General features: G+C 42.3%; 1 protein-coding gene across 3 annotated transcripts in view; it reads right to left on the bottom strand.

Annotated features, from left to right (window-relative positions):
- The window catches only part of LOC109930293 (TNF receptor-associated factor 4), a 91,219-nt gene that overhangs the window by 8,382 nt on the left and 57,996 nt on the right, over positions 1–24,841 (bottom strand). For all 3 annotated transcript variants that reach the window (XM_048612816.1, XM_048612815.1, XM_020529796.2), the window contains 3 exons: positions 20,441–20,492; positions 3,796–3,900; positions 1,439–1,600 (listed from right to left, as the gene is read on the bottom strand). In XM_048612816.1, coding sequence (XP_048468773.1) covers positions 1,439–1,600; positions 3,796–3,900; positions 20,441–20,492 — 319 coding nt within the window. The remainder of the gene's footprint in view (positions 1–1,438; positions 1,601–3,795; positions 3,901–20,440; positions 20,493–24,841) is intronic.

The raw sequence follows: 24,841 nt of genomic DNA, 5'->3' as shown, positions 1-24,841 counted from the left end.
GAAGGGTCTAGGCCCGAAACGTCAGCCTTCCTGCTCCTCTGATGCTGCTTGGCCTGCTGTGTTCATCCAGCTCTACACCTTGTTATCTCGAATACCATACTCCAATGGGTTAGACACCGGCCTTTCACCCTGGATATCTGGTGTGGGCTGATATAATGTAAGCCGTCTCTATTTACCAGCAGATTGTACAGCTCCACAAAGCTCACAATTAGGGAAAAAGAGCTTCTATAGTCTTTCAACAAAGAGGCACAGCCATTTTGGGCTGCTTTAACATAATCAATCATGTCTTCAACGGAGAAAGTCCAGTTTAGGTCAGGAAATTAAACAACTATTTCCTCTGGTCAGGGCCAAAGAAATTAATACTACACTCATGTTATCTCATTCACAATTTAATTTTGCCATAAATGGCAGGGTTACCAGCAGCGGAAATACTGACCACATGTAACTACTGAAGTTAAATATCCTCTTGTAAAGAGAATTTTTTTTTTTTTTTTAAAAAACAGAAGGTTTAATAGATTCAGAAAGCAGAAAACAAGGTCACTTTGTTTCACAATTGTACTGAAAATGGAAGATCAAGATCAACGAGGCTTTCCATTTAGCTTTCTTTCTCGAATTGCTGTCTCATAACCGAGTTCATCTTTAACACTAGCAAAGAACATGAGATTATGTACAGCACCAAAGGGGCACAGCTGCAAGCATTTACAAAGCTTATTCCAGAGTTACACTGCATTCAAGTAAGGCAAGCAGTTACAATCATTTAGTCCTGCTTGACAACAGTTACTTTACAATGAATTTAACTTTGGAAAGAAGCAATAGTGCACTCTCACTCACACACCCACTTCCCACCCGCTCTCTCTCTCATACACAGAGCTGCAATGAACAAACGAAATGAAACAGCTTGCACTTTTGTGGGAGCTTTGTGAAGTACATTTGGTCTTCAATTGTCTAGCTGACTGGAGCATCAAACTGGAGCTGCCATGAGTCAATAGCTACAATATAAAATGTATCTCAATGCACACAAGTCCTCTCTCCTGCAGAACAGACTTGGTCAGTGCTCTCCCAAAGGCTTGCTGCTATCCACATATGATTAATTTGGAATCCAGATGTGGCCAATTGCATTCCTGGTATAGAAATGAACAGGCAATGATCTTGGACATGTGATCTCAAGTCAGTTACATGACATGCAAAATGTAACTTTCATTATTCTGTTTTTTAAATCAGTGAGCGTTCCTTACTTCCACAGTTTATGACTAATGGCAGATGCTCATTCAGTAGATATGGAGTTATGAAGTACAATAATTGTTTTATCCAAGTATATGGAAGGTACTTTCTGCTTTAACAACTGAACATGGTGTACCCAGTGTGGTTGATACTATGCCTGCCAGTTTGTGTCAGTGCTTTCCACAGCTCAAAACCACACTGGCCTAGCGTTGCTCACCTCATAACCTTCTCCAGTGAAGTCACTGCCACAGTATTCACACTTGACTCGACGTTTTGGGCAGTCGTGTTGCAGGTGTTCAGCCAGGTCCCTGCGGCTCAGCTTGACCGTGCAACGATTTGGGCATGGGATCACATTGAACGGGCATGTCGAAAGGTGGACCTGCAAAATGCAAGCCAGAGAACAAAACAAAAAAAATTGGAAATGGTCACTCCACAAAAGCATTGATCTCCACATGGTCCTTTGGGTTTGCAGTTAGCAATTATGCCATTCAGGCAAAGATGTTCCTATGTCTCACCACCGATGCCTACCATCAGTGCTCACATAAAAAAAAAAAATTTCTCTTTATTCATTCACAGGATGAGGGCGTCTCTAGCTAGGCAGCATTTATTGCCCATCCCTAATTGCCCAGAAGGCAGTTAAGAGTCAACCACATTGCTGTGTGTCTGGAGTCACATGTAGGCTAGACCAGGTAAGGATGGCAGTTTCCTTCCTAAAGGACATTAGTGAACCAGATGGGTTTTTCCGACGATAGTCAATGGATTCACAGTCATAAAAGAACAAAGAACAAAAAAAATTACAGCACAGGAACAGGCCCTTCGGCCCTCCAAGCCTGCGCTGATCCAGATCCTCTATCTAAATCTGTCACCTATTTTCCAAGAATCTGTATCCCTCTGCTCCCTGCCCATTCATGTATCTGTCTAGATACATCTTAAATGACGCTATCGTGCCCGCCTCTACCACCTCCACTGGCAACGCGTTCCAGGCACCCACCACCTTCTGCGTAAAGAACTTTCCACGCACATCTCCCTTAAACTTTTCCCCTCTCGCCTTGAAATCGTGACCCCTAGTAATTGAGTCCCCCACTCTGGGAAAAAGCTTCTTGCTATCCACTCTGTCTATACCTCTCATGATTTTGTAGACCTCCATCAGGAATCCACGTCCCCACCGCCCAACCTCCGTCTTTCTAATGTAAATAATCCTAATCTACTCAACATCTCTTCATAGCTAGCGCCCTCCATACCAGGCAACATCCTGTTGAACCTCCTCTGCACCCTCTCCAAAGCATCCACATCCTTTTGGTAATGTGGCAGAACCAAACTCCTATACAACTGCAACATGACCTGCCAACTCTTGTACTCAATACCCCGTCGGATGAATGAAAGCAAGCCGTAAGCCTTGCAAAGCCGTATGCCTTTTTGACCACTCTATCCACCTGCGTTGCCACCTTCAGGGTAAATGGACCTGAACACCCAGATCTCTCTGTGCATCAATTTTCCCCAGGGCTTTTCCATTTACCGTATAGTTCGCTCATTAGATTCTTAATTCCAGATATTTTTACTGAATTCATATTCCACCATCTGCTGTGGAACACTATCTGGGTCTCTGGATTAATAGTATAGCGATAATACCACTAGGCCATCGCCTCCCCATAAAAATAATAGCGAACGCACCATAAAGCACCCAGTACCTATGCCCACTAACTTTACGGAGAAGGGCGAGATGGGAGAAAATTATTGACACTATACGTCCTCAAACGAATCTCCCGAATAGTTAGTTGGGTTTTTGGCAAGGACGGAGAATAATTATACTGATGTATCAAAATAAAACTCAACATTCATTATAGGAGTACATTTCTCCCAGAGTACTGATGGTATAAAGACCTGCAACTACCACAAGTCTTGCAGGCAAATTGGGCTGGTGGTCTCAGTCCAGCACCTACTGGTATGTTATTCAACTCAAACACCAAATCAAGTGATAATTCAAGACCCATTATTGTAGAAAACAGCACAGGGCAAGGTGGGACCCAAGTCAAAAAGAGTTGAGATGCATTGTTGAGGCAGGGGGCTAGGAATCTCTCTCCACAGCTAAACATGTGTTTGCTATCTACAAACAATGGTTGACAATTAGTCGAATTGCGGAAGTGTTCAATTGTCCAGCATTGATGATATTCTGGATTGATGGCTAGTCCCAGTAATGGTAGCCATGAAACCATTGTCTATTGCCATTAAAGTGCATCTAGCTCATTAATGGCCTTTAGGAAAGGAGCCCTCTTGTCTTTACCTGGTCTGGGCTCCATTGTGACTCCAGATCCAAAGTAATGTAGTTGACACTTAAATGCCCTCTAAAATGGCCAATCAAGCCATGCTGCTCAAGGCCAATTCAGGATGAGTTACGAATGGTGCCCTTGCCCAGCAAATCCCTCATTCCATGAAAGAGCAAAAGGACAAATAAATACACCAGCCATTGAAATTTTCTTCAATTAAAAGTTCAATAATATATCATATGGATCAGGGTTTAGCAATAGCCTCAAGCATTCATTCCACAGTAAAGCACAGCCCTGCTGAAAGACTAACCTGGAGCTGTTTAATCTGTCCTGTCCATCTGCAGCCTTCCTCGCTGTGAATGCAGCGAATAGGCAGGGCCAGGATCTGGGCTTCTAGCTCTGGGTCAGGATAGATCTGCAAAAGCAAGTACATTAGACTTAACCACAAATGAATAAAATAACTTTCTTGTGACTCAGTTAGAGAATTGATTATTAATAAATTCCACAAGCAAATGAGCTCAGAGAAAAAAAATTACAAAGAATCGAGCAAAGACTTATTAAAATGATTTTTTTTTAAAAAAAATCATCTTCTGGTGGCAGAGTTAGCCCTGGGTGATCCATCACATCCGAGACGAAGATGAACTAATTCACTAGAGACTGACTCAGGGCCTGTCTGTTCTGAAATACTCATGGTCAGAGGGTGAAAGTAAGTCAGTCAGTCATTTTCAAAACATCCTCAGTTCAATTCTCAACGTCAGCACCAAGACACAAAAAATAAAAACCATTCATTACTCTGGGTCAGTTGGCAGTACCCTTGCCTGCAAATATAAAAAGTAGTGGCTTTAAAGCCTCCACCCTAGAAGGTGCTGAGCAGACAATCGTCAGGACACCCCATGGCAGCATTACGGGGGGGGGGGGGGGCGCTGCATTGGCAGAAACAGTATCTTGCAGAGCAGACCCGAACAAAACTCACCTGCCATTCTGGTGGATTTTGAAAATTCCATAGTGATCTTTGGAAATTAATGAATCCACTACATTCTGGGAAAATAAACCCCTTAGACAAATTAGATTCACTAGCCATTTACCTCAATTGCTACTTGTGGGATCTTGCTTTGCACAGCTAAGTTGCTGAATACAAGTGTCCATTTTATACATCAGAAAATAATCTTTTTATTAAAAAAAGCATGAAATATGGAAGTCAACTTGAAATGTGGAAGTAATGCTGTGAAGTCTTAAAATGTTTGATGGTGCTACATCTTTGCAAGTTGTTGTGTTCCAACCGGTAAAAGGATGACAGACCTTCAAAGTGGTATAGTCATAGCACATGATTTTTTTTTTTGTTTTTGACAGACATTTTAAAATGAATTGTTTCAAGAGGAACTATTTGAGCAGCACACAATTCTACCAAGAGCTGGAAGGCCTCAACCACACCTCAGATGAAATGCAAATTTCAAGACCATTTCACTGTTTGCTGCCTGCTTTAAGGGGCAATGATTTCCCCATCATCACAAAAGACGTGAAATGGTTGCGGTTTTATTATAACACCATGGGTTTCGAAATCCTCTGGCCATGTGCAGTAAACGTGTAAGCCATCTGTCACATGAAAGCTGGGCTTTGCGCTTTAGTCACACCCCCTTGAACTCTTCCTACACGTTCTGTGGCATATACTCCGTCCCAGTGAAAACTGGCTTCATGGACTTTCCTGTACAGTGAGATACTCCAATATACATGCAGGGATCGCCCAGTGTCTACACTGTGAAGTCTACTGAGGATCACTTGGCTGAAAGGGCTCAAGGTGCTGTACATTCTCAACTATGTCATGAGATGCCTCACTGCATTTTTTTGGTCATCATTCCTCAATGCTGCTGAAAGATTCCTTTCGACTTGTGACTTCTTTTGGTGCTTTCTGTGATAAATTAACTTGGAAATGTGCCATTAAAAATCACCACAACAGCAATTATACAACAATTGTCTTGAACAAACTGCATATCATTTGACCATGATAATAAACTTTATTATACAGAGCCTGAGCTGCTATTCTGGAGTAATAAACTCCTAGCAAGATAAGTATTTAATGCTGGTGCAATATATGCTAATAATAAGGCTGTTTGCAGCAAGAAGGCAACAAAGAACAATTTTAAACAAATGAAGATATGAGGGCTGTGGAATCATTTACTAACACTGGAAAACAGTGTAAAGGAATGCAGAAACAATATTAGGTGGGGCTTAGGTCAATCATAAAATAGGAAGGTTTATTGCCATTTTCTGGATAAGTTGGGGGAACAGAAAAGTAAAATGTTAAATTAAACTTAAGTCCATCTCCATTTAAGTACAAGACAAGACCACCCTTGTCACCAGAAGATGATTTGCAGTTTCTCCCACAGGCATGTGGAGCAGATGGAGCACAGAAGTCTAAGATCATAAAAATAGCAAGGGGGCAGAGTTTGCTTTAATTATACTTCTGGCACACACAACAGGGTTGTTGGGACATTACAAGTCTCATTCAGACTTGGATAGCTTTCCAGAAAGGAGATGTACTTGGATGAGGGAATAAGTTAGAAAGCTGGTGAGCAAAGGGCTGGTGAATTTGGCTAAGTGAACAACTCTAAAGAGCTGACAAAGGCTCAATAGGCAAATGGTCTCCTCCCTCCTTTCCTGCAAAAAAATTTAAAGTCTGTCAGATTCACTGGATATCAACTTAACTGTGACTCCAAATAGGCGATTCTAAAAATAACTGCATGAAATCAATGATGAGGGAGCTGTTAGGAAGCCTTGCAATATTCAGTTTGAACCATTTGGAATTTGTCTTGACATCACCAGGTGACCATACCAGGTAGTGGACATCCTTGTTGTGAACAGTCCTTTTAACAGCATTGACCGAGAGTTTTAATTTTCTCGTGCTTTTGCTCGAAATGTTTCTCTCATGTTTGCTCCCCAATGACGGGAAACAAGACTCTGGTTTGGACACAGGCTGATCCTAACTTGCAGATGTAGGCCTCTCAGTTCTGATCGAACACATTCCTAGAGGATTCATCATGTGATCTCTCGCCTTCACTGCCCAGTCCCACTCTCCCACTAATCAATATACCATCCTCACTGTCATCCCACGCCACCCAATTTAAATAGTATTTTAAACCGCTCATATTTTTACAAAGAGAGATTAAATTTTCAGTTGCTGGAGACTCCAGGCCAGTTCTGAGGGTTGGCACCCCGTACAGAATTCTAGCTCCCTTTCAAGACAAGTCAGAAGCTCAAAGTGGTAACGGTGAGCTCTCTCTGGATTAAAGCTGTGCTCGGTCACTTCACAATGCAATGAGTTATTGTATCTCAAAGTGGCTCACGTGCAATCAACTGTGACCAAGAAGGAGCAGACAGTGAGCAAACACGTTGAAAGAAGAACTGCAATTTCAATATGAAGTGTAACTTTATTTCCTTGAAGATCCTTTCTCTTAACTCATTTCTTCACCAGATTTATTAGCTGGACAGTCAAACACTGCACCAGCAATGTGGTAGTTTTGAGAGTGTGTGCACATGGCAAGGTCAATGATAAATTGGCTCACTGACTAATAGAACCATCAACCACTGATGCATATTCTCCTTTGTCAAAAGTGTTTGAAATCAACAGTACTGTTTGCAGACATTGAGCATCCCCATCTCCCCAACCATCTTGGGCTTTTAGATTCTAAATGCAACAGCCTCCTAAAAGATGCTAACTTTTATTTTCAGGTCCTAGCACAGTTGGACACACTTCAATACCAAACTTCATAAACAAATTTAAACCACCAGTGTTAGGAGAGCATTTCTGCTCAGTGGGATATCACTATGGAGTCGTTCCAACATTTGCCAAGTGTCCAACAAAGCCTCCTGTTCCAGCATGAATCACTGAATAAAGGAAGATAGTCTCCATAAGGCCATTGGCCTCCAGCCAAATTTGTCCCATCACCAGTTCAGGTACCATAACCTGAACCCTAATTCAGAACAGGTCAGGAATCTAACCTCTGATCTAAATGTTGCAGTACTGCCTCACGCATTGCTTACACCTACCATCCTGTGGCCTCATCACTTAAACCCATCAACTGAGTGAGACCACAGGCTTGCTGGTTTATATGAGCAATTAAGTGGCACTTCTACTAATACACACAGAGTTAAAATGTAGCCAAAGCTGTCAAAAATACGATGGATACTTGTTGGGCATTTCAGTATATTTAATAGCCACTGAACAGTTGACGAAAATGCATAGGCCAGCCTAAGGATTACAGATTCATTGATAAATAAACATAAAATATTTAAGAAATACAAACAGAACAGTCTGCAACTAGAAGAAACAAGGCAATAATTCAGCCTGACACTGGAAGATGTACCATTGCTGTTGTTTATTTAGTACACCAGAAATCACAGATATTTTAACATTGATCTAATTTAGCAGCTCAGGGTGATATTCACAAGCTAAATGATCTGCCTTAATGCTGTTATAATAGGGAAAACAAATGCAGCCTTGATAAATGATGCACCAACAGGGGAGAGGAGAGAAAGATCAGCAAATAACAGCATACTGCGTGCTTGGAACTCATAACCCAATCCCAAATTCACATTGCACTTGGAGAATACAAACACTTTCAACATCATTGAAATTCTGTTCCAGTCACTTAATTACCAAGGTTTGGTTTTTGTAACAAACAGGACTTCAATTGAATCAATGCAAAAGTAGATTTAAATTTGAACCTGATGCAAATTAAAAGCTGTGCACGGATATTGCATATAAGGCAAACTCGTAAAGTCAGTACATCATCCCTTACATTATTGTAACATGGCCAGAACAGCAGGTCTGAATTACCAGTGATGTGTTTGTGTGATTGAGACAGGAGGGAAAACAAGTCAAGCTGAAGTCTTGTAAGGCATCAGAAGTTGAGGCCTGTGCCAAAGGAAGGTTTTCAATGATCTTGGTTGGGTGTTTAATGCAAAGGAAGGAGGAGGGAAAATAAAACACCCAAGAGAAGTCCCCTCATCATTTAGGTACACCTAGCTAACGAATGAAGCTCTTCAATACCAAGTGCAAACTCTATCTATTTTATTTCAATAATAAGGGGGATAGCACCACATAATTATGCTACTAGCCCTGGGCCAATGATCTGGAGGCTGCTGTTCAAATTTCATCATGGTGGCTGGGGAAATGCATTTCAATGGTGACCATGGAACTACCAGATCGTTGTTAAAAACCATCTTGTTATTCAAGGGAAGGAAATCTGCTGTCTTTGTCCAGTCTGGCCCATATGCAACTCCAGAACACTAGCAATGCAGTTGACTCTTAATTGTCCTAATAAGCCATTCAGTTGTATTCAGAAAGGTGGCTCATCACCATCTTATTAAAGGGCAATTAGGAATTGCTCACATTCAGTAAACGACTAAAAGCAAAACTTCTGGGAAGACTGATCTGACAGAACACCACATTCTCTCCAGTCGCTCATATTCCAGGGCTCCCACAGTTATGAATGAATGGAATCACTAGCAAGCAAGACCGAGGTTCAAAAGGTTGGCAAGACAAAATACCCATGTCATCTCAGAGTCTTACCCAGCAGGATACTCGGGCTGTTACTGTGGCAGTGCTATTTACATAAAAAGGCAGCTATACTACATTGCTGCATTTACAACAGCTCAAAGCTAGTAAGAGATCTGAGCTTCTGTACTCTAAACCTTGTCATGTTACCTGAAGGCAACATCTTCATTGTACACTTTGAACCCTTTGACATTCAAATGTTTGTACTGTAGATACACTTGGCACAAACCAACTGGAGACGAAACTAAAACAGCTGCCAGACAAAAATTAGAAAGCCGCACCGTTTTGAAAACAAACGCTGGCAGCTTTGCGACATCAAATCTGTTTAGTGCTTGGTCACACTTTGTGTGGGTTAGAACCATAGAATCCCTACAGGTGGAAGCAGACCATTCGGCCCATAGGGCTCACACTGAGCCACTGAAGAGCATCCCACCCAAAGCCACCCCCCTCCACCCCTATCCCTTTAACCCTGCATTTCCCATGGATAACCCACCTAACATACACATCCCTGGACACTACGGGGCAATTTAGCATGGCCAATCCACCTAATCTGCACATCTTTGGACTGTGGGAGGAAACCGGAGCACCCGGAGGAAACTCACGCAGCCATGGTGAGAACGTGCAAACTCCACACAGACAGTCACCCGAGGTCCCTGGCACTGAGACAGCAAGCCACAGTGCCACCACCCCAAGAACTGACTCTCAAAAAACCCAAGCTCTCTCTGCCTCACAAGGAAGGTGGAGCCATCTTTCAGAGATATAGTCATCTACCTTCTGGACTGTGCCTACTGAGCCCAACCAAACAGCAGAACATTTGATTGTATCGTCCTGGAAAGGGCGGACCGAGTTGGTTACTTTGTGGGGAATGAGGAATGGGAAGATCTCCCTGAGCCTCACAATGGTACTTGCTCTCAAAAATAAAATAACCTTTACCTGAAGGAATAGGAAGTGACTCACTTCCGGTTCATTTATTCATCATTAAGGCTAGTAGGAAGGTAAAATAAAAGAAAGTTAAAAGGAAGGTACATTGCTTTTAACTGGGATAGAAAAATGCCACAATGCAGTGCTTGAGAAAGAAAAGCTAGCCAAAGCCTCAATTGCCTCCCAATCACAGGCATCAGTTTAACCACAGGAAGCCCTCATACCGTAAAAAGAGTTAAGAACTCATTTCACCACACAGCCACACAGAACTGACCCAGAATTCTACTGATGGGTCTGCTGTGAAAGGGAGGGGTAACTGATCCACCACGCTCCCGAGTGTGCAACTCACTTCCCATGTGACAGCACACAAGAATAGCATCAAAACTGATGTCACTCACTCAAAGGGCAGAACAGTAGCTGTGGGAAGCAGGGGCAGCAGACTAGATACAGAACTTTGACATCTATTTGAATAAAGCTGCCTATTATTTAGAGTCAAGCCGAGGACTGGTCAGACCAAAACGAGGAGTTGCATCAGAATCAAAGTAGAAAACTGAAAAGAACTGTTGGCAGTGGAAAAGGATTTATTTAGACTGTTTGTGCTCAATTCTAAAGCTGGCGGTGATGGCTTTATTTATACAGTTCGTGATAGGTTCCCAAATTGTTTATGCTTCCTAACTTGGCCACTGTTTAAAAGATACTGCGTTGTCCAAAAGATCAACTACTCACAATGTGCTTTTATGATACAGTTTGGTAATTTGAATTCTTGGGGGTTTGTGGGAAGGAAATCTGATGAAGATCAACACTTCACTGGTAGAAGTGAGGAATGTACAATAGAAAATTCGCAGAAGAAACCAGGGAGAGTTTGCGGGACTGCAGTTTGGTGCTGAGGAGTTAACAAATGAATTACTAATGCTGAACTGCTGAAGCAGCAAGTACCTTTCTCAGTGTCTATTGGAAAACAGCGTGTTCCTGTGGTTTTTCAAATAAAGGGGAGTGGAGACCTGGATCCTCCTTGCTCACAAAAGGCTACCGGAAAAGGAAAATGACCTGATTTTATTAGGTAGCAGCAGCATGGGATACCGATCAAAGGTCAGTCAGATGCAAATCAGTCACGATCTAACTGGGTAGGAGAACCAACTTGAGGAGCTGAATGCCCGCCTTATGTTGCTCTAAGAAACAAGTTGCTTAGTTTATGCTGGTGGTCTAAGGGAACAAGTCAACTGGACTCAGCACTTACTCTCAAGTCAGGAAGCTCTGGGCTTAAGGCACAATAAAGGTTCACAGATGACAAATCTATTTTAGCTCGTGATTTAGTAAGGTGCATTGACAAGGATGCTGTCTTTCTTGTGAGCTATGAAGACCCAGCTGCTGGATTAAATAGCTGTTAGTTGACCACATTGCAAAAAGTTTTGAATTCTTCTACCTAGTTGAGATTGCTTCCAGCAGGATATTTTACTTGATACAGCAACACTCATGTTGTCTCAGGAACCTAAGTAAATGGAAATGGATATCATGGCATTGAAGAATCAAATAGACATTTATTAAAACTAACTATTATCTACAAACATTCAATTCATCAGGCACATAAGTGTCTGAGCTCATATCAACCACCAGTTTACAACACAGAAGCATGCTTCCCGTAGAGTACCATGTTGCAAGAGGTCTGAGGGAAGATGGGGTGTGAAATCTTTATATCCTCAGGTGACATGCAATGATATCATCAGAGTACGTCTCTCAAAAGGCATAGCAACACACATTGACAATGGGCTTGACACAATACCCCTTATGCGATTCTATTAAAACTGGATTAACAGCACAGCTCTGAGCAGACTCTGCACACAATCAGAAATTGCTCTTTGAAAAAGCCATTAGACCAAGGGCAGCCAGCCCTTCCAAATGAACAGAAGAGATCATAAAGAGAGGTGACTTGTTCACTTATCCCATGCCTAAACACCAAGAATCAAACTTCATTGACATAATAAATAAACTGACAGCATTTAGATGTTTGTGGGGAGATTTGGTCAGTTCTAAAATATTGAGGGTAACCAATAGAATAGATTGGGAGAAAGTATTTAACCTCACTGGGGAATCTAGAGCTAGAGAATACTGTCGAAATGTTCAAGCGATATCCTTCAGCAGTGAAATAGGAAACATTTCTTTCAACTGAAATACTGGAAGTTTATACTCTCTTCCACAAACAGCAAATGATGCAAAATCAATCGTTAAATTTAAGTCTTAGATTGACATACTATTGTTAAGCACCAATATTAAGGAATATTGGGCAATGTTTGGTTGGTTATTGAGCAACTAAGTTCTCACTGATTGGCAGAAGAGGTTAAGAGAATAACTGACCTGGGCCTGTCCCAATCCTTCTTGCTGATTGTAAATCCCATTCCCTACATGTCAAAAATAACAAATCCATTAAAAAAAAGTCTCTCATTGGTTTGTCATATTCTTTGGGCCATCCTGACATTGCGAAAGGTATTTTTTCTTGTTAAAGATAAAATCGGAAGAGCAGGTTTGTGGTGCAGGAGGAGATGAAAGGGGACGGGTAGCCTGTTAGCTGTGGACAACTTTCCATCAATTATACACTTGATACTCAGCTGACTAACAGGCCCACTGAGAAAAGACAACGTAGATGAAGAAATGATTTTTAATATCTAAAGACTCTCCTTGACAATTATTTTGACCCAGCATGGGGTTGCCAATTAACTTGCGCACCAGCATCATGGAACTACTCATCCCTGCCACAGCAGCAACAAGAGAAGAATTCAAATGTTTTTGTCTCACTATCAAGGGAATAAGCAGACAGATTTCATTTTCACACGAGTCAGACTTTGTGCCAAACAATGATGGAAACAAGTAGCAAAAAGCTGCTTTTTCGCAAGAGATCCAATGTGGAAAGACAGTCCCATCATTCACGCAACGATTCTTTGCGCTTTCACCCCATTTCCTTGTGATTTGTGGCTCAGTAGTGATTTGCTGCTGCAGCAGTTTCTTTAAACAAGCCTCTAGAAAGCATTTACTGAGCAGACGTTGGCTTTTCCTGTTGAAATATACTGGAACCTTGACAGAAACCTTATTGTCTCCAGTGAGGGAAGAACAAATGCATTCAGGGCCAGAACGGAAGTGTGGGGACAGGTTGCGTTTGATGTAAAAACAAAAGGAAATCAAGACCATCCTATTCATCTTACATCAGGACAGGGGGCGCGCGCACACACACACACACACGAGGGATTTTCAAAAGATCACTGCGTGCAACTAAGAGTTCAGTGAGACAAGTGATTAAATTCAGTTCTTGATTACATTCCCACATCTTCTGAAGCCACCAGCGAATGCTATAATGTGTTTCAGGAACCATGCCCAATTTGCACTCCTCATTACGTTGTGAGGCTAGATATCAATTCTCAGCAGAAAGTGAACTTACTGGGGGGGCAGCAAAGCTGGATGCAACCTGGTCTTCATCCAATCTCCACATGCTCATTTAGGAAGGCCCCACAATCAGCAGCAGGAAACTTTGCCAATTGCTCTGCCTCCATGAAACCAGAAGTGGATGACCCACCCACCTCTACTGTTACTGGCTCGGAACTGAACCACTTTCAGGCAATAGCATTCCAGATCCTAACTGAACCACTTTCAGGCAATAGCATTCCAGATCCTAACTCCCAGAACAAAAAAAAAATCCATCCCCTTCGTTGGTTCTTCTGCCACTATCTTAAAATCCTTTAGTTTCTGACACAACCACAGGTTCTCCTGCCTATCAGAAACCCTTCAATCTGAAACACATGCGGACTCAAGCTTGGACAGTGTATGCCGGCAAACTATTTGGCTACATATGGGACAGAAGTGTTGCCAGCTTGGATATATTACCTGGCGATCAGTGTCCGCCCTCCATAATGGCCAATTTGTCAACACTATAACACTGGACAGCAGTAGACAAAGACATTTGGGAAAGGACTTTGTGGTGAATTGCATGTTCATCTCAGAGATAGATGTCAATGGAAGCAGAACTTAGCAACAGATTTGTCACAGTAACTTCTTGGAAAATTACTACTGGGTGAAGGTGGTAATGTCACTGGACTAGGAACCCACAGAGCTGGGCTAATGCCCCAGAGACACAAGTTCAAATCCCACCATGGCAGCTGGGGAATTTAAAATTGACTTAATAAATAAATCTGGATTTAAAAACTAGTTTTGGTATCAGTGACGATGAAATATTGGATTGTTGTGAAAACTTATTCACCAATGTCCTTAAGGGAAGGAAATTTCCATCCTTAACAGGTCTGGCCTTCAAGTGACTCCACACCCACAGCAATGGGGTTTAATCTTGCCTGCACTCTGACTTATGAGACCACTTAAGGGCAATTAGGGATAGTTAATGAATGCTGGGCCTTCGTAGTGTTGCCCACACCCCAAGTATGAATATAAAAAGAAGATTGGGCGTGTAACCTTTGGGGCTAGGAAGAAAGAAAGAATGTATCAACTGGTTTCTGTTCCTGAATAATGGAAATCTGGAACTTTGTACACTCAAAAAGCTTCATTCAACACTGGCAATTAAAAATTCCAAATGTGCTTTATGTTAGCAAAGGATATGGAACCAAGATGGGTAAATGGAATTGGGATAGACCATCTGACTCAACAGTTCAGACTGGGGGCCTGTGACCAGCAGTGTGCCACAAGGATCAGTGCTGGGTCCCACTGCTTTGATTCGGATGTGAATATAGCAGGAATGGTTAGTAAGTTTGCAGATGATACCAAAATTGGGGGTGTAGTGGACAGCGAAGAAGATTACCTCAGAGTACAACAGGATCTTAATCAGATGGGCCAAAAAGGGCCAAAGAGTGGTGGATGGAGTTTAGATAAATGTGAGGTGCTGTATTTTGGAAAGGAAAATCAGGACACGATCTATACACTTAATGGTAAGGTCCTAGGGAGTGTTGCTGAACAAAGAGACTTTGGAGTGCAGGTTCATAGTTCCTTGAAAGTGGAGTCGCTGCTAGACAGGATAGTGAAGGTGGCGTTTGGTATGCTTGCCTTTATAGGTCAGTGCACTGAGTATAGGAGTTGGGAGGTCATGTTGCAGCTGTACAGGACATTGGTTAGGCCACTTTTGGAATACTGCGGGCAATTCTGGTTTCCCTGCTATAGGAAGGATGTTGTGAAACTTGAAAGGATTCAGAAAAGATTCACAAGGATGTTGCCGGGATTGGAGGGTATGAGCTACAGGGAGAGGCTGAATAGGCTGGGGCTATCTTCCCTGGAGCGTCAGAGGCTGAGGGGTGAATTTAAAGTTTATAAAATCATGAGGGGCATGGATACGGTAAATAGACAAGTTCTTTTCGCCAGGATGGGGTAGTCAAAAACTAGAGGGCATAAGTTTAAGATGAGAATGAAAGATTTAAAAGCGACTTAAAGGACAACTTTTTCACAGAGAGGGTGGTGCGTGTATGGAATGAGCTGCCAGAGGAAATGGTGGGGGCTGGTAGATTTATAACATTGAAAAGACAATGTAGTCGAGGAGAATACTGAGATACAGGCTATTAGACTAGACGGGATTGAGGTTCATAAAGAGGAGGTGTTAGCAATTCTGGAAGGTGTGAAAATAGATAAGTCCCCTCGGCCGGATGGGATTTATCCTAGGATTCTCTGGGAAGCTAGAGAGGAGATTGCAGAGCCTTTGGCTTCGATCTTTATGTTGTCATTGTCTACAGGAATAGTGCCAGAAGACTGGAGACTAGCAAATGCTGTCCCCTTGTTCAAGAAGGGGAGTAGAGACAACCCTGGTAATTATAGACCAGTGAACCTTACTTCGGTTGTGGGTAAAGTGTTGGAAAGGATTATAAGAGATAGGATTTATAATCATCTAGAAAGGAATAATTTGATTAGGGATAGTCAACACGGTTTTGTGAAGGGTAGGTCGTGCCTCACAAACCTTATTGAGTTCTTTGAGAAGGTGACCAAACAGGTGGATGAGGGTAAAGCGGTTGACGTGGTGTATCTGGATTTCAGTAAAGCATTTGATAAGGTTCCCCATGGTAGGCTATTGCAGAAAATATGGAGGCATGGGATTGAGGGTGATTTAGCAGTTTGGAATCAGAAATTGGCTAGCTGTAAGAAGACAGAGGGTGATGGTTGATGGGAAATGTTCATCCTGGAGTTCAGTTACTAGTGGTGTACCTCAAGGATCTGTTTTGGGGCCACTGCTGTTTGTCATTTTTATAAATGACCTGGATGAGGGCGTAGAAGGATGGGTTAGTAAATTTGCGGATGACACCAAAGTCGGTGGAGTTGTGGATAGTGCGGAAGGATGTTGCAGGTTACAGAGGGACATAGATAAGCTGCAGAGCTGGGCTGAGAGGTGGCAAATGGAGTTTAATGCGGAAAAGTGAGAGGCGATTCACTTTGGAAGGAGTAACAGGAATACAGAGTACTGGGCTAATGGCAAGATTCTTGGTAGTGTGGATGAGCAGAGAGATCTCGGTGTCCATGTGCATAGATCACTGAAAGTTGCCACCCAGGTTGATAGCGTTGTTAAGAAGGCGTACGGTGCGTTAGGTTTTATTGGTAGAGGGATTGAGTTTCGGAGCCATGAGGTCATGTTGCAGCTGTACAAAACACTGGTGCGGCCGAACTTGGAGTATTGCGCACAGTTCTGGTCACCGCATTATAGGAAGGATGTGGAAGCATTGGAAAGGATGCAGAGGAGATTTACCAGGATGTTGCCTGGTATGGAGGGAAGGTCTTATGAGAAAAGCCTGAGGGACTTGAGGCTGTTTTCGTGAGAGAGAAGAAGGTTAAGGGGTGACTTAATAGAGACATACAAGATGATCAGAGGATTAGATAGGGTGGACAGTGGGAGCCTTTTTCCTTGGATGGTGATGGCTAGCACGAGCGGACATAGCTTTAAATTGAAGGGTGATAGATATAGGACAGATGTCAGAGGTAGGTTCTTTACTCAGAGAGTAGTAAGGGCGTGGAATGCCCTGCCTGCGAAAGTAGTAGACTCACCAACTTTAAGGGTATTTAAATGGTCATTGGATAAACATATGGATGATTATGGAATAGTGTAGGTTGGATAGGCTTCAGATTGGTTTCACAGGTCGGCGCAACATCGAGGGCCGAAGGGCCTGTACTGCGCTGTAAGGTTCTATGTTCTATGTTCTATGTTCATTGAAAAGGCATCTGGATGGGTATATGAATAGCAAGGGTTTAAAGGGATATGGGCCAAACGCTGGCAAATGGGGCTAGATTTATTTAGGATATCTGGTCAGCATGGACGAGTTGGACCAAAGGGTCTGTTTCCATGCTGTACAGCTCTATGACTCTATGACAGAACAGGATGAAGGGGCTCAATTGCAAACTCCTGTTTCTACATCTCCTCCTTTTTCCAGGATCATCAAGGCCAGTTACAGCACCACCTTCCTGCCTCAGTACAGAGCAGAGATCTAACCAGGAATACTCTAGCATCTTGCTCAGTCAGATGCAGCCTTTTCAACTCAAAATCATAGGAGTCGGGGGGGATAAAAGTTAATATGCCCTTTTTAACCCAACGTCAAAGAAGGGACCTATATCAAACATAAAAAGATTTTCTTAGGGGTTTTGACAGGGCCAATGCGGAAAGGATTTCTCCTTTTGTGGGAGCCTAGAGCCAGAGGATGTAATCTCAAAATCAGCAGTTCACATTTAAGACAGAAATGTGCAACACTTTCTTCTGTCAGAGCGTGGTGAATGTGTGGAATTCTTTACCACAGTCCAGGGTGAGTCACCAAGTATGTTAAAGGCTGAAATAGGCAGATTTTTAATCAGTAAGGGAATCAAAAGTCACAGGGAAAACGCAGGAAAAAGTGGAGATGAGGTTTACCGGATCAGCCTTATGGTCTTAAGGCAGCTTACGCTAACCAATAATTTTAAAGAATTCCAAGATGCACACAATCAATGATTACAATGGAAAGAACATTTGATTTAAAGCACTGATCTAAATTGATTGACAATAGTAACTTCTGTTATTGCTCTTTTCACAAAGAGTGCTTCCAACATATTCTGTTTTGAATCACAGGTTTCAGCAATTATGGCATTTTGTATTTGTTTAAGAAAGCTTGCCTCAGCTAAAGCGTTTCAGTTTTCCATTGTTGGTTCTTGCTTTCATTGAAACTCTCAAGTGCAAGTTGAATGGAGTAGAGATGCAATCCATGGACAGAGTCCAAAAAGAAACGTACCTGGTTAAAACATTAGGAAATGTTAAAACCCTAACTCCTCACTTTTTTCAAAGTCTCCAGAAAAGCTAAGGCTAGAGATCACAAACAGACAGATTTACAGCTTGGAGAGCAGAGGGGGAGGTAAAGGTTTCAACATCGAACATCTGAGGTTTACAATCTGAAAATACCCTTTTTTTTTTAAAAAAATGCCCCTTAGAACAACTGTCTGAGGAAATGAAGCTGCTTCTGATGTAGAAAGAATAATGAGGTAAAGGGAGAACAAAAAGGGGGAAAAAATTCTGCATTAATAGAAACAGTACAAAAAAAAGATGCATTTCCCAGCATCTGGCCCCACGTTGGGATTTCATTGCCAGCTCAGATGGAAAAAGGGAAGCAATATCACAAAGTGCATTCAAGCGCCTATTGACAAATAACCACATTCATTGTGCTAATTTTTCAATCTACTAACGGAATGAATGAGAAGTGATTTCAATCACAGTCCCTTTTGGCACCATAATGCTGGGTGAAAGCAAGTTTAGAATAAACAGCATCTTCAATCCCTTGCAAACAGCCAAGACAAATGCCCATTTCTCCAGTCAGATGAATCGTTGCAGGGAGAACCTGGCTCTTTAACTAAAAGTCAGATGCTATTTAGTCAACTTTTAACAGATTAAATGTAATATACAAAAAAAACCAAAAAGACCATTGCCAAAGGCGTTATTGTTTGAAGCCCTGTTAACAAGTCTTGGCACCACAGCAGGACTCTTCAACAGACTGGGCCCAGGGTGGGGATCGAGCCCCAGCGCGGAATCGGGAGGGAAAGAGAGCTTGGGGAGAAAGAGAGATTGAGCCCTTTTGGAGAAAGCCTCATGTGGAGCAACTGCAGGCCTATGGCTAAAGGAGGACTTATTTGGAATTTTCAATTTTCTTTCTTATTTTATAGTGACAAGAACTGTAATGTTGAACTTTTAACTCATTTCTTTATTTTTCTACTTTTTAACCCAAGACCTTTTCCCCTAGGTTCCCTGTACCTAAGATAGCGCCATGAATGGCGACATTGTAAACTTCTTACTGTACTCCTGTATCCCTGTGCTTGAGTGCTTGTGACAATAAAACCCAATTCTAAGTATTTTAAGCACAATGGATTTAGAGAGCAATGCATAAAATCTTGAACAAATGCGGCTGTTGCACAATAGTTAATAGAATGTGACAGGACAACTTTGAACTACTAGAAATGTCACATTACATTAAGGAAAGACTACATTAAAAAAATTGTTCTTTAGCTTTTCTCAATTTATGGTCAAATACCTCAGTGTTCATTTATTATTGCAGTCAAAAAATTTAGCAAAAGCTACCATTTTAACAAACTGGTCATGCGCTTGTGGTATAGTTTACCTCATTATATTCATAAGTTTCTGAGAGAAGGACTGAGGAGCTTGGGCCATAGCTATAGTATCGGAGCATTCCCTTCTTTACTTACATTATATCAGACTCCTCTCTTCACTGCCACTCCATTCACAATAAAACAATGGCCCAATGCCCAAGGCAGAATGTAAGAAATTAGAAATGAGAGCCCAAATTGGAATTAAAAAACAGAGCTATAAAGTTGTAGAGCTGGGTAAATTACATCAGTTGTGTATGGTGCGACACTACAGAACTAATAGGAGCCCAATTCAAACTGTGTACGGTTGGCACATAACAATGGATCTCATTGTCCTACAACAATAGGAGATAGGAAAAACAGCAAAAAGTAAATATTGGCTCTGCTGGCTATCTACTAACTATTCCTCACTGGAATCATTTCTGTGCATTGCTTAGGACTTGAGGCATTTTACAGTGATTCTAAATAGCAACCCTAAACTGCCACCTAGAAATACATGGAAAGAGCAGTTCCTTGGACCAGAGAAAACGGAGTGATGAAAGCAGTCAGAAGAACTGCAACAGCTTTATTCGTTCAACAAAGCACAATAGCCAACCAGGAAGACAACCATCAAAGAAAAGGTCTTTTGTGAGTCTCACAATAAAGGGTAAAGATGATGACGAGCCTGAAGGAATGCTCATTACAACAATTACCAGAGCTGTGGCTGAGTGCTGTGGAGAATAAAATGACAAAAGGCAGCAGGACCCCCGAGGTAACACAAATACAAGAGCCCTTCGACCACGGAGCTGTGCTGAACAGGCAGATGAATTACAGCAAAATTACACTTAGTAATTCAGACTGTCTAATTAGCGAATGAAAAGTAAAAGTTTCTGTGAGGCAAGGGTCATTTGTGGTGATCATTTACCTTCGCATAGTCAAGTGGAAGCTGGTCTTCGGGACACTTGAACACACCCTCGCTGAAACAAAAAAAAAACAGAGAAGAAATGGTAAATGCACAAGCAGAGTACAAGACGAATAATATGTAGCTAGGCTAGCTCTGCGGTCCCTTCTTGCATTTCTTTAGCAACTACCATCAACACCGATGAGGCATACAGAGGCAGGTTCTCCAGCACTAACATAATACATTCATACATCACCTTAGTGCACTTTATCCAATGAATTACACATATTTGATCGATATCCACACAAACCCAAATCAAAATCCTGCTGGCCAACAGCGGGGGTGGGGGTGGGGGAGTGGGGGGTAGATAATGGAAATTCCTATCTTTTAAAACTGTCTTTAGCAAGAAATCCTTTTCAAAAGAGAAATCAAATTCAGTTTTTATCTTCACACTGAAGCCCTACAAACTGGCACAGCATAAAAGGTAGAGTTGCAGGGCACACAGTCTTCCTCCAGACGAAGAAACAAACTCAGGTTTTCCTCTTTGGTTGCCAACCCTACAGGAATTGAAAAGTGATCAGCAGGAAAAATCAGAGGCATACCTAGTAAATGGGGCAGGTCCTTCCCAATACAGCCCTGCTCCATTCGCTTCAGAATATTTGCAGAATAAAGAAGCATCCATTCAAAACTGAGATGCAAAGGAATTTCTTGGGTCAGAGTTGCGGCTATCTGGAATTCTCCACTCCAGAGATGTGGAGGCAAGATCGCTGAAAGAATTATTGAAAGAGGTGGTGGACTGATTTTTGCGTCATCAAAGGGTTGAGGAAGAGGAGCAGCTGACAAAAAAAAGTGGAGGCAAGGCCCGATGCAGTTCACCCATGATCTTATAGACTTATAGGACAGCTTTAGGGGCCAAATGGCCCATTCCGGTTTCCATTTCTTACGTTCTTATGTTTGTGAGATGAAGAGAACTGGGTGGGGCTGCTATTATTGGTGATAAAACCTCCAAAAAAAAAGGTACACTAAACCATCCAGACTTTGTACAGATGCAGGCTCCCATCTTTTCTGAAGTTCCAACAGCACACTGGAAGCCCAAACCAGCAAGATGTCAACAATGCAAGGTAAAGTTAGTTCCTTTTACTTTCCACTGCAATGTTATTATTAATAATAGTGCGCGAAGTGCAGCAATTGCAGAGTTCAGAATGCACAAGGAATAGTTTCAATCCTGCAAAAAGTGGACAGAGTTGCAAGCTAAGGGTTCTTGGTTACTGTCTCAAAATTCTACATTTTTGCTGAACCGCATCATTTTTACGAGTACAACCTTAACTTGGCCATTTCCTGTTGAGGACAACGGTGATATAACGGTTTTGTCACTGGACTAGTGATCCAGAGGGCCAGAAGAATCTTCTGGTGACATGGGTTCAATTCCCACCATCGCAGCTGGTGAAATTTAAATTAAATATTTTTTTAAAAATCCGAAATTGAAAGCTAGTTTTGTGCTCACCATTACTAGGACTATCAATTGTTGTTAAAACCCTAACAGGAAGGGAATTTGCCATCTTACATGGTCTGGCCTACCACAACCCCAGCTCTGTAGCAACGTAGCTGACTCTTAACTGTCCTCTCAAAATGGTCTAGAAATGCCACTTGGTTCAAAGGTAAATAGAGATAGGCAACAAATGCTGGCATTCAAGACCCACATCAAAATGAATAAAATAGGTAGATAATAGATAGATAAAATTTTGGTAATTCAACATTTAAAAATTTTAAGAGAAATACAGATTAGTCTCAGTCATTATCTGTTCTCCAAATACAGTTGTTCCTTTACCCAACAAACTCCTGGGATGTCAGCAGAGCTGGCTGTGTTAAGTACTTTTATGTTTAAATTTAAAAGTTTTGTTTGCACTATCTCAGTGAATGAGGATTAAAAGAATCATCAGTTTTACTTCTTCAGACTGATCAGCATTCATTTCACATACAGACCCAGCTTTCTTTTTAAAACAACTGTCGAAACAGCAGTTGTGTGTAACTGGGCCTATGAGAAACAGTAAATCTTCCATGCAGCTGAATGCTCTAGCAGTTTCACAAGCCTCCTCTGTCAACTGTGCAGCAAACATATATAGCTTGGACATAGACAAATTGCAATTTGTCGCTTTCCTTTACCCCCAGAGGCAGTAGCTTATTGAGACACTGTGCTATTGGCACCAACTGGAGACTGGAATGGATCAGATACATTTGGGAGAAACGAGGGAAACTCCTAACAGGAGACATCTCCACGCGCCCCCCCCAAAAAAAAAACAGAACTACGTATGTTGGAAAAATGAAATTACTGGAAAAGCTCAGCAGGTCTGGAAGCATCTGTGGGAGGAAATCAGGTTAACATTTCAGGTCCAGTCACCCTTCGTCATTTTGTCCATGGTCTGCTCAGTAAAGATCAGTTGATACCAATATGAGAATAGCAGGCAGGGAGGGTCAGGCTTGGCTGTGAAACCCCTGTGGTCAAACTTGCCAATTAAGATTAGACGAGTAGTTAATAAAGCATACAGTATACTCGATTTTATTAATAGAGGCATACAGTATAAAAGCAAGGAAGTTACATTAAATTGCACAGAACACTAGTTCAACCCCAGCTAGTGTACTATGTCCTGTTCTGGGCACCACACTTTAGGAGGCATTTATTTAGAGAAGGCACGGTGGCTCAGCGGTTAGCACTGCTGCCTCACAGTGCCAGGGACCCAGTCCATCTTCGGGCGACTGTCTGTGTGGAATTTGCACATCCTCCCCGTGTCTGCGTGGGTTTCCTCCGGGTGCTCCGGTTTCCTCCCACAGTCCAAAGATGTGCAGGTTAGGTGGATTGGCCATGCTAAATTGCCCGAAGTGTTCAGGGATGTGTAGCTTAGGTGGGTTATAAGGGGATGGGTCTGGATGGGATGCTTCAAGGGTCGGTGTGGACTTGTTGGGCCAAAGGGCCTGTTTCCACACCGTAGGGATTCTATGGTTGTCGAGGGAAGCATTACAGAGAGCAGAGAAAAGATTCACAAGAATGGTTCCAGGGATGAGGAACTTCAGTGATGCAGATAGGCTAGAAAAGTTGGAGGTTGTTTTGTTCGAAGAGAAGGAAGGTTGACAGGAGATTTGAGACAGGTGTCCAAACCCTGGAGGGATTCAGCACACAGTAGACAGAGAGATAAATTATTCCCAATAGTGGAGCATCAAGAACAAAAATGGCACAGATTTAAAAGGTGATTGCCAAGAGGAGCAGTGGTGTGACATGAGGAAAAAGCTTCTTCACACATTGAGTGGTTAAGAACTGGATGGGGCTACCAGGGTAGGGGGGAGTAGGGGAGTGGAAGCAAAGTCGATCGACACTCCAAGGAAGAATTGGCTCTTTATGTGCAAAGGCTTTTGGGAAAAGGCAGGAGGTTACACTGGGTCAATTACTCCTTCAGAGGGCAAGCAGACACAACGGGCCAATTGGCTTCCTCCAATGGTGTAGCTGATTCTATGACTTATGATGATTTACTGCGATTCTGTAAAATTTCAGGCTGACTGCCATTTTTTTCCACATGTAAAGGTCAGTAGAGAACACAGGAGCTGACGCTTCATGGAATCCTATCCCAGATTAGGATGAGGTGGAACTGAAGAGGAGGAAACTAAATGAAATGGGGAGAGGAAAAAAAAACAAGGAGGCCCAGAGCATGGCATGAGTTCACTGCAGATTGAATCCATCTGGCAGTTAAATCCAAGAACAACACAGGAGGGTGGCGAGACTTGAAAATACCTTGCTAAAAATAGTCAGAGGGAAGCACAGTCAGAAACATGCTGCCCATTGGTTTTATTTGACATTTTAGGAAGGCCCCAGTGCAGATGCAAAATACAAGTTCCTAGACTTGGCTACAATATGTGATCAGTCTCTCACAATTTCAAACTTTGGGTGCTTGTGAATTCTCAAGTGCGTGATAACAGCATGCTTCTTTGACCTGCACATGGACTCTGGTGAAGGAAAGGTGACTGTAGCAACTGGTAACATTTCTCTGTATTTAACAGTGAAGAGGTTGCAAATGACTGAAATATTAGCAGTGATATCAGTTACTGCTGCTCACTTTCAGACACATGCTCCATTCCTGCATCACTGTTGGGCAGGTAATTCAAAGCACAGCCAAGCCCAAACTCCTCCTCACCCCATGCTCTCAGCTATGCAAGCCCCATAAAGGATCGCTGATCAATAACAGGTCTGAGGAACCTGGGAGGTAGAGCTCAAGAGGCTAGAAAGGGTACACAGCACCTTACAAAACCCCAGGATGATCTAAAGCTTTCTGTAGTCCAAGTACAATAAACTCCCCGCTATCTGGTACACAAGTAGCCAGAATCCACAAGCAACAAGCAAAAGTTTTATAGAAAAGTGACCATTTGCATGGACGTTTC

The sequence above is a fragment of the Rhincodon typus genome, chromosome 26, assembly GCF_021869965.1.
Source record: "Rhincodon typus isolate 14 chromosome 26, sRhiTyp1.1, whole genome shotgun sequence".
NCBI classification, from domain to species: domain Eukaryota; kingdom Metazoa; phylum Chordata; class Chondrichthyes; order Orectolobiformes; family Rhincodontidae; genus Rhincodon; species Rhincodon typus.
This window is presented reverse-complemented; position numbering and strand designations above follow the sequence as displayed.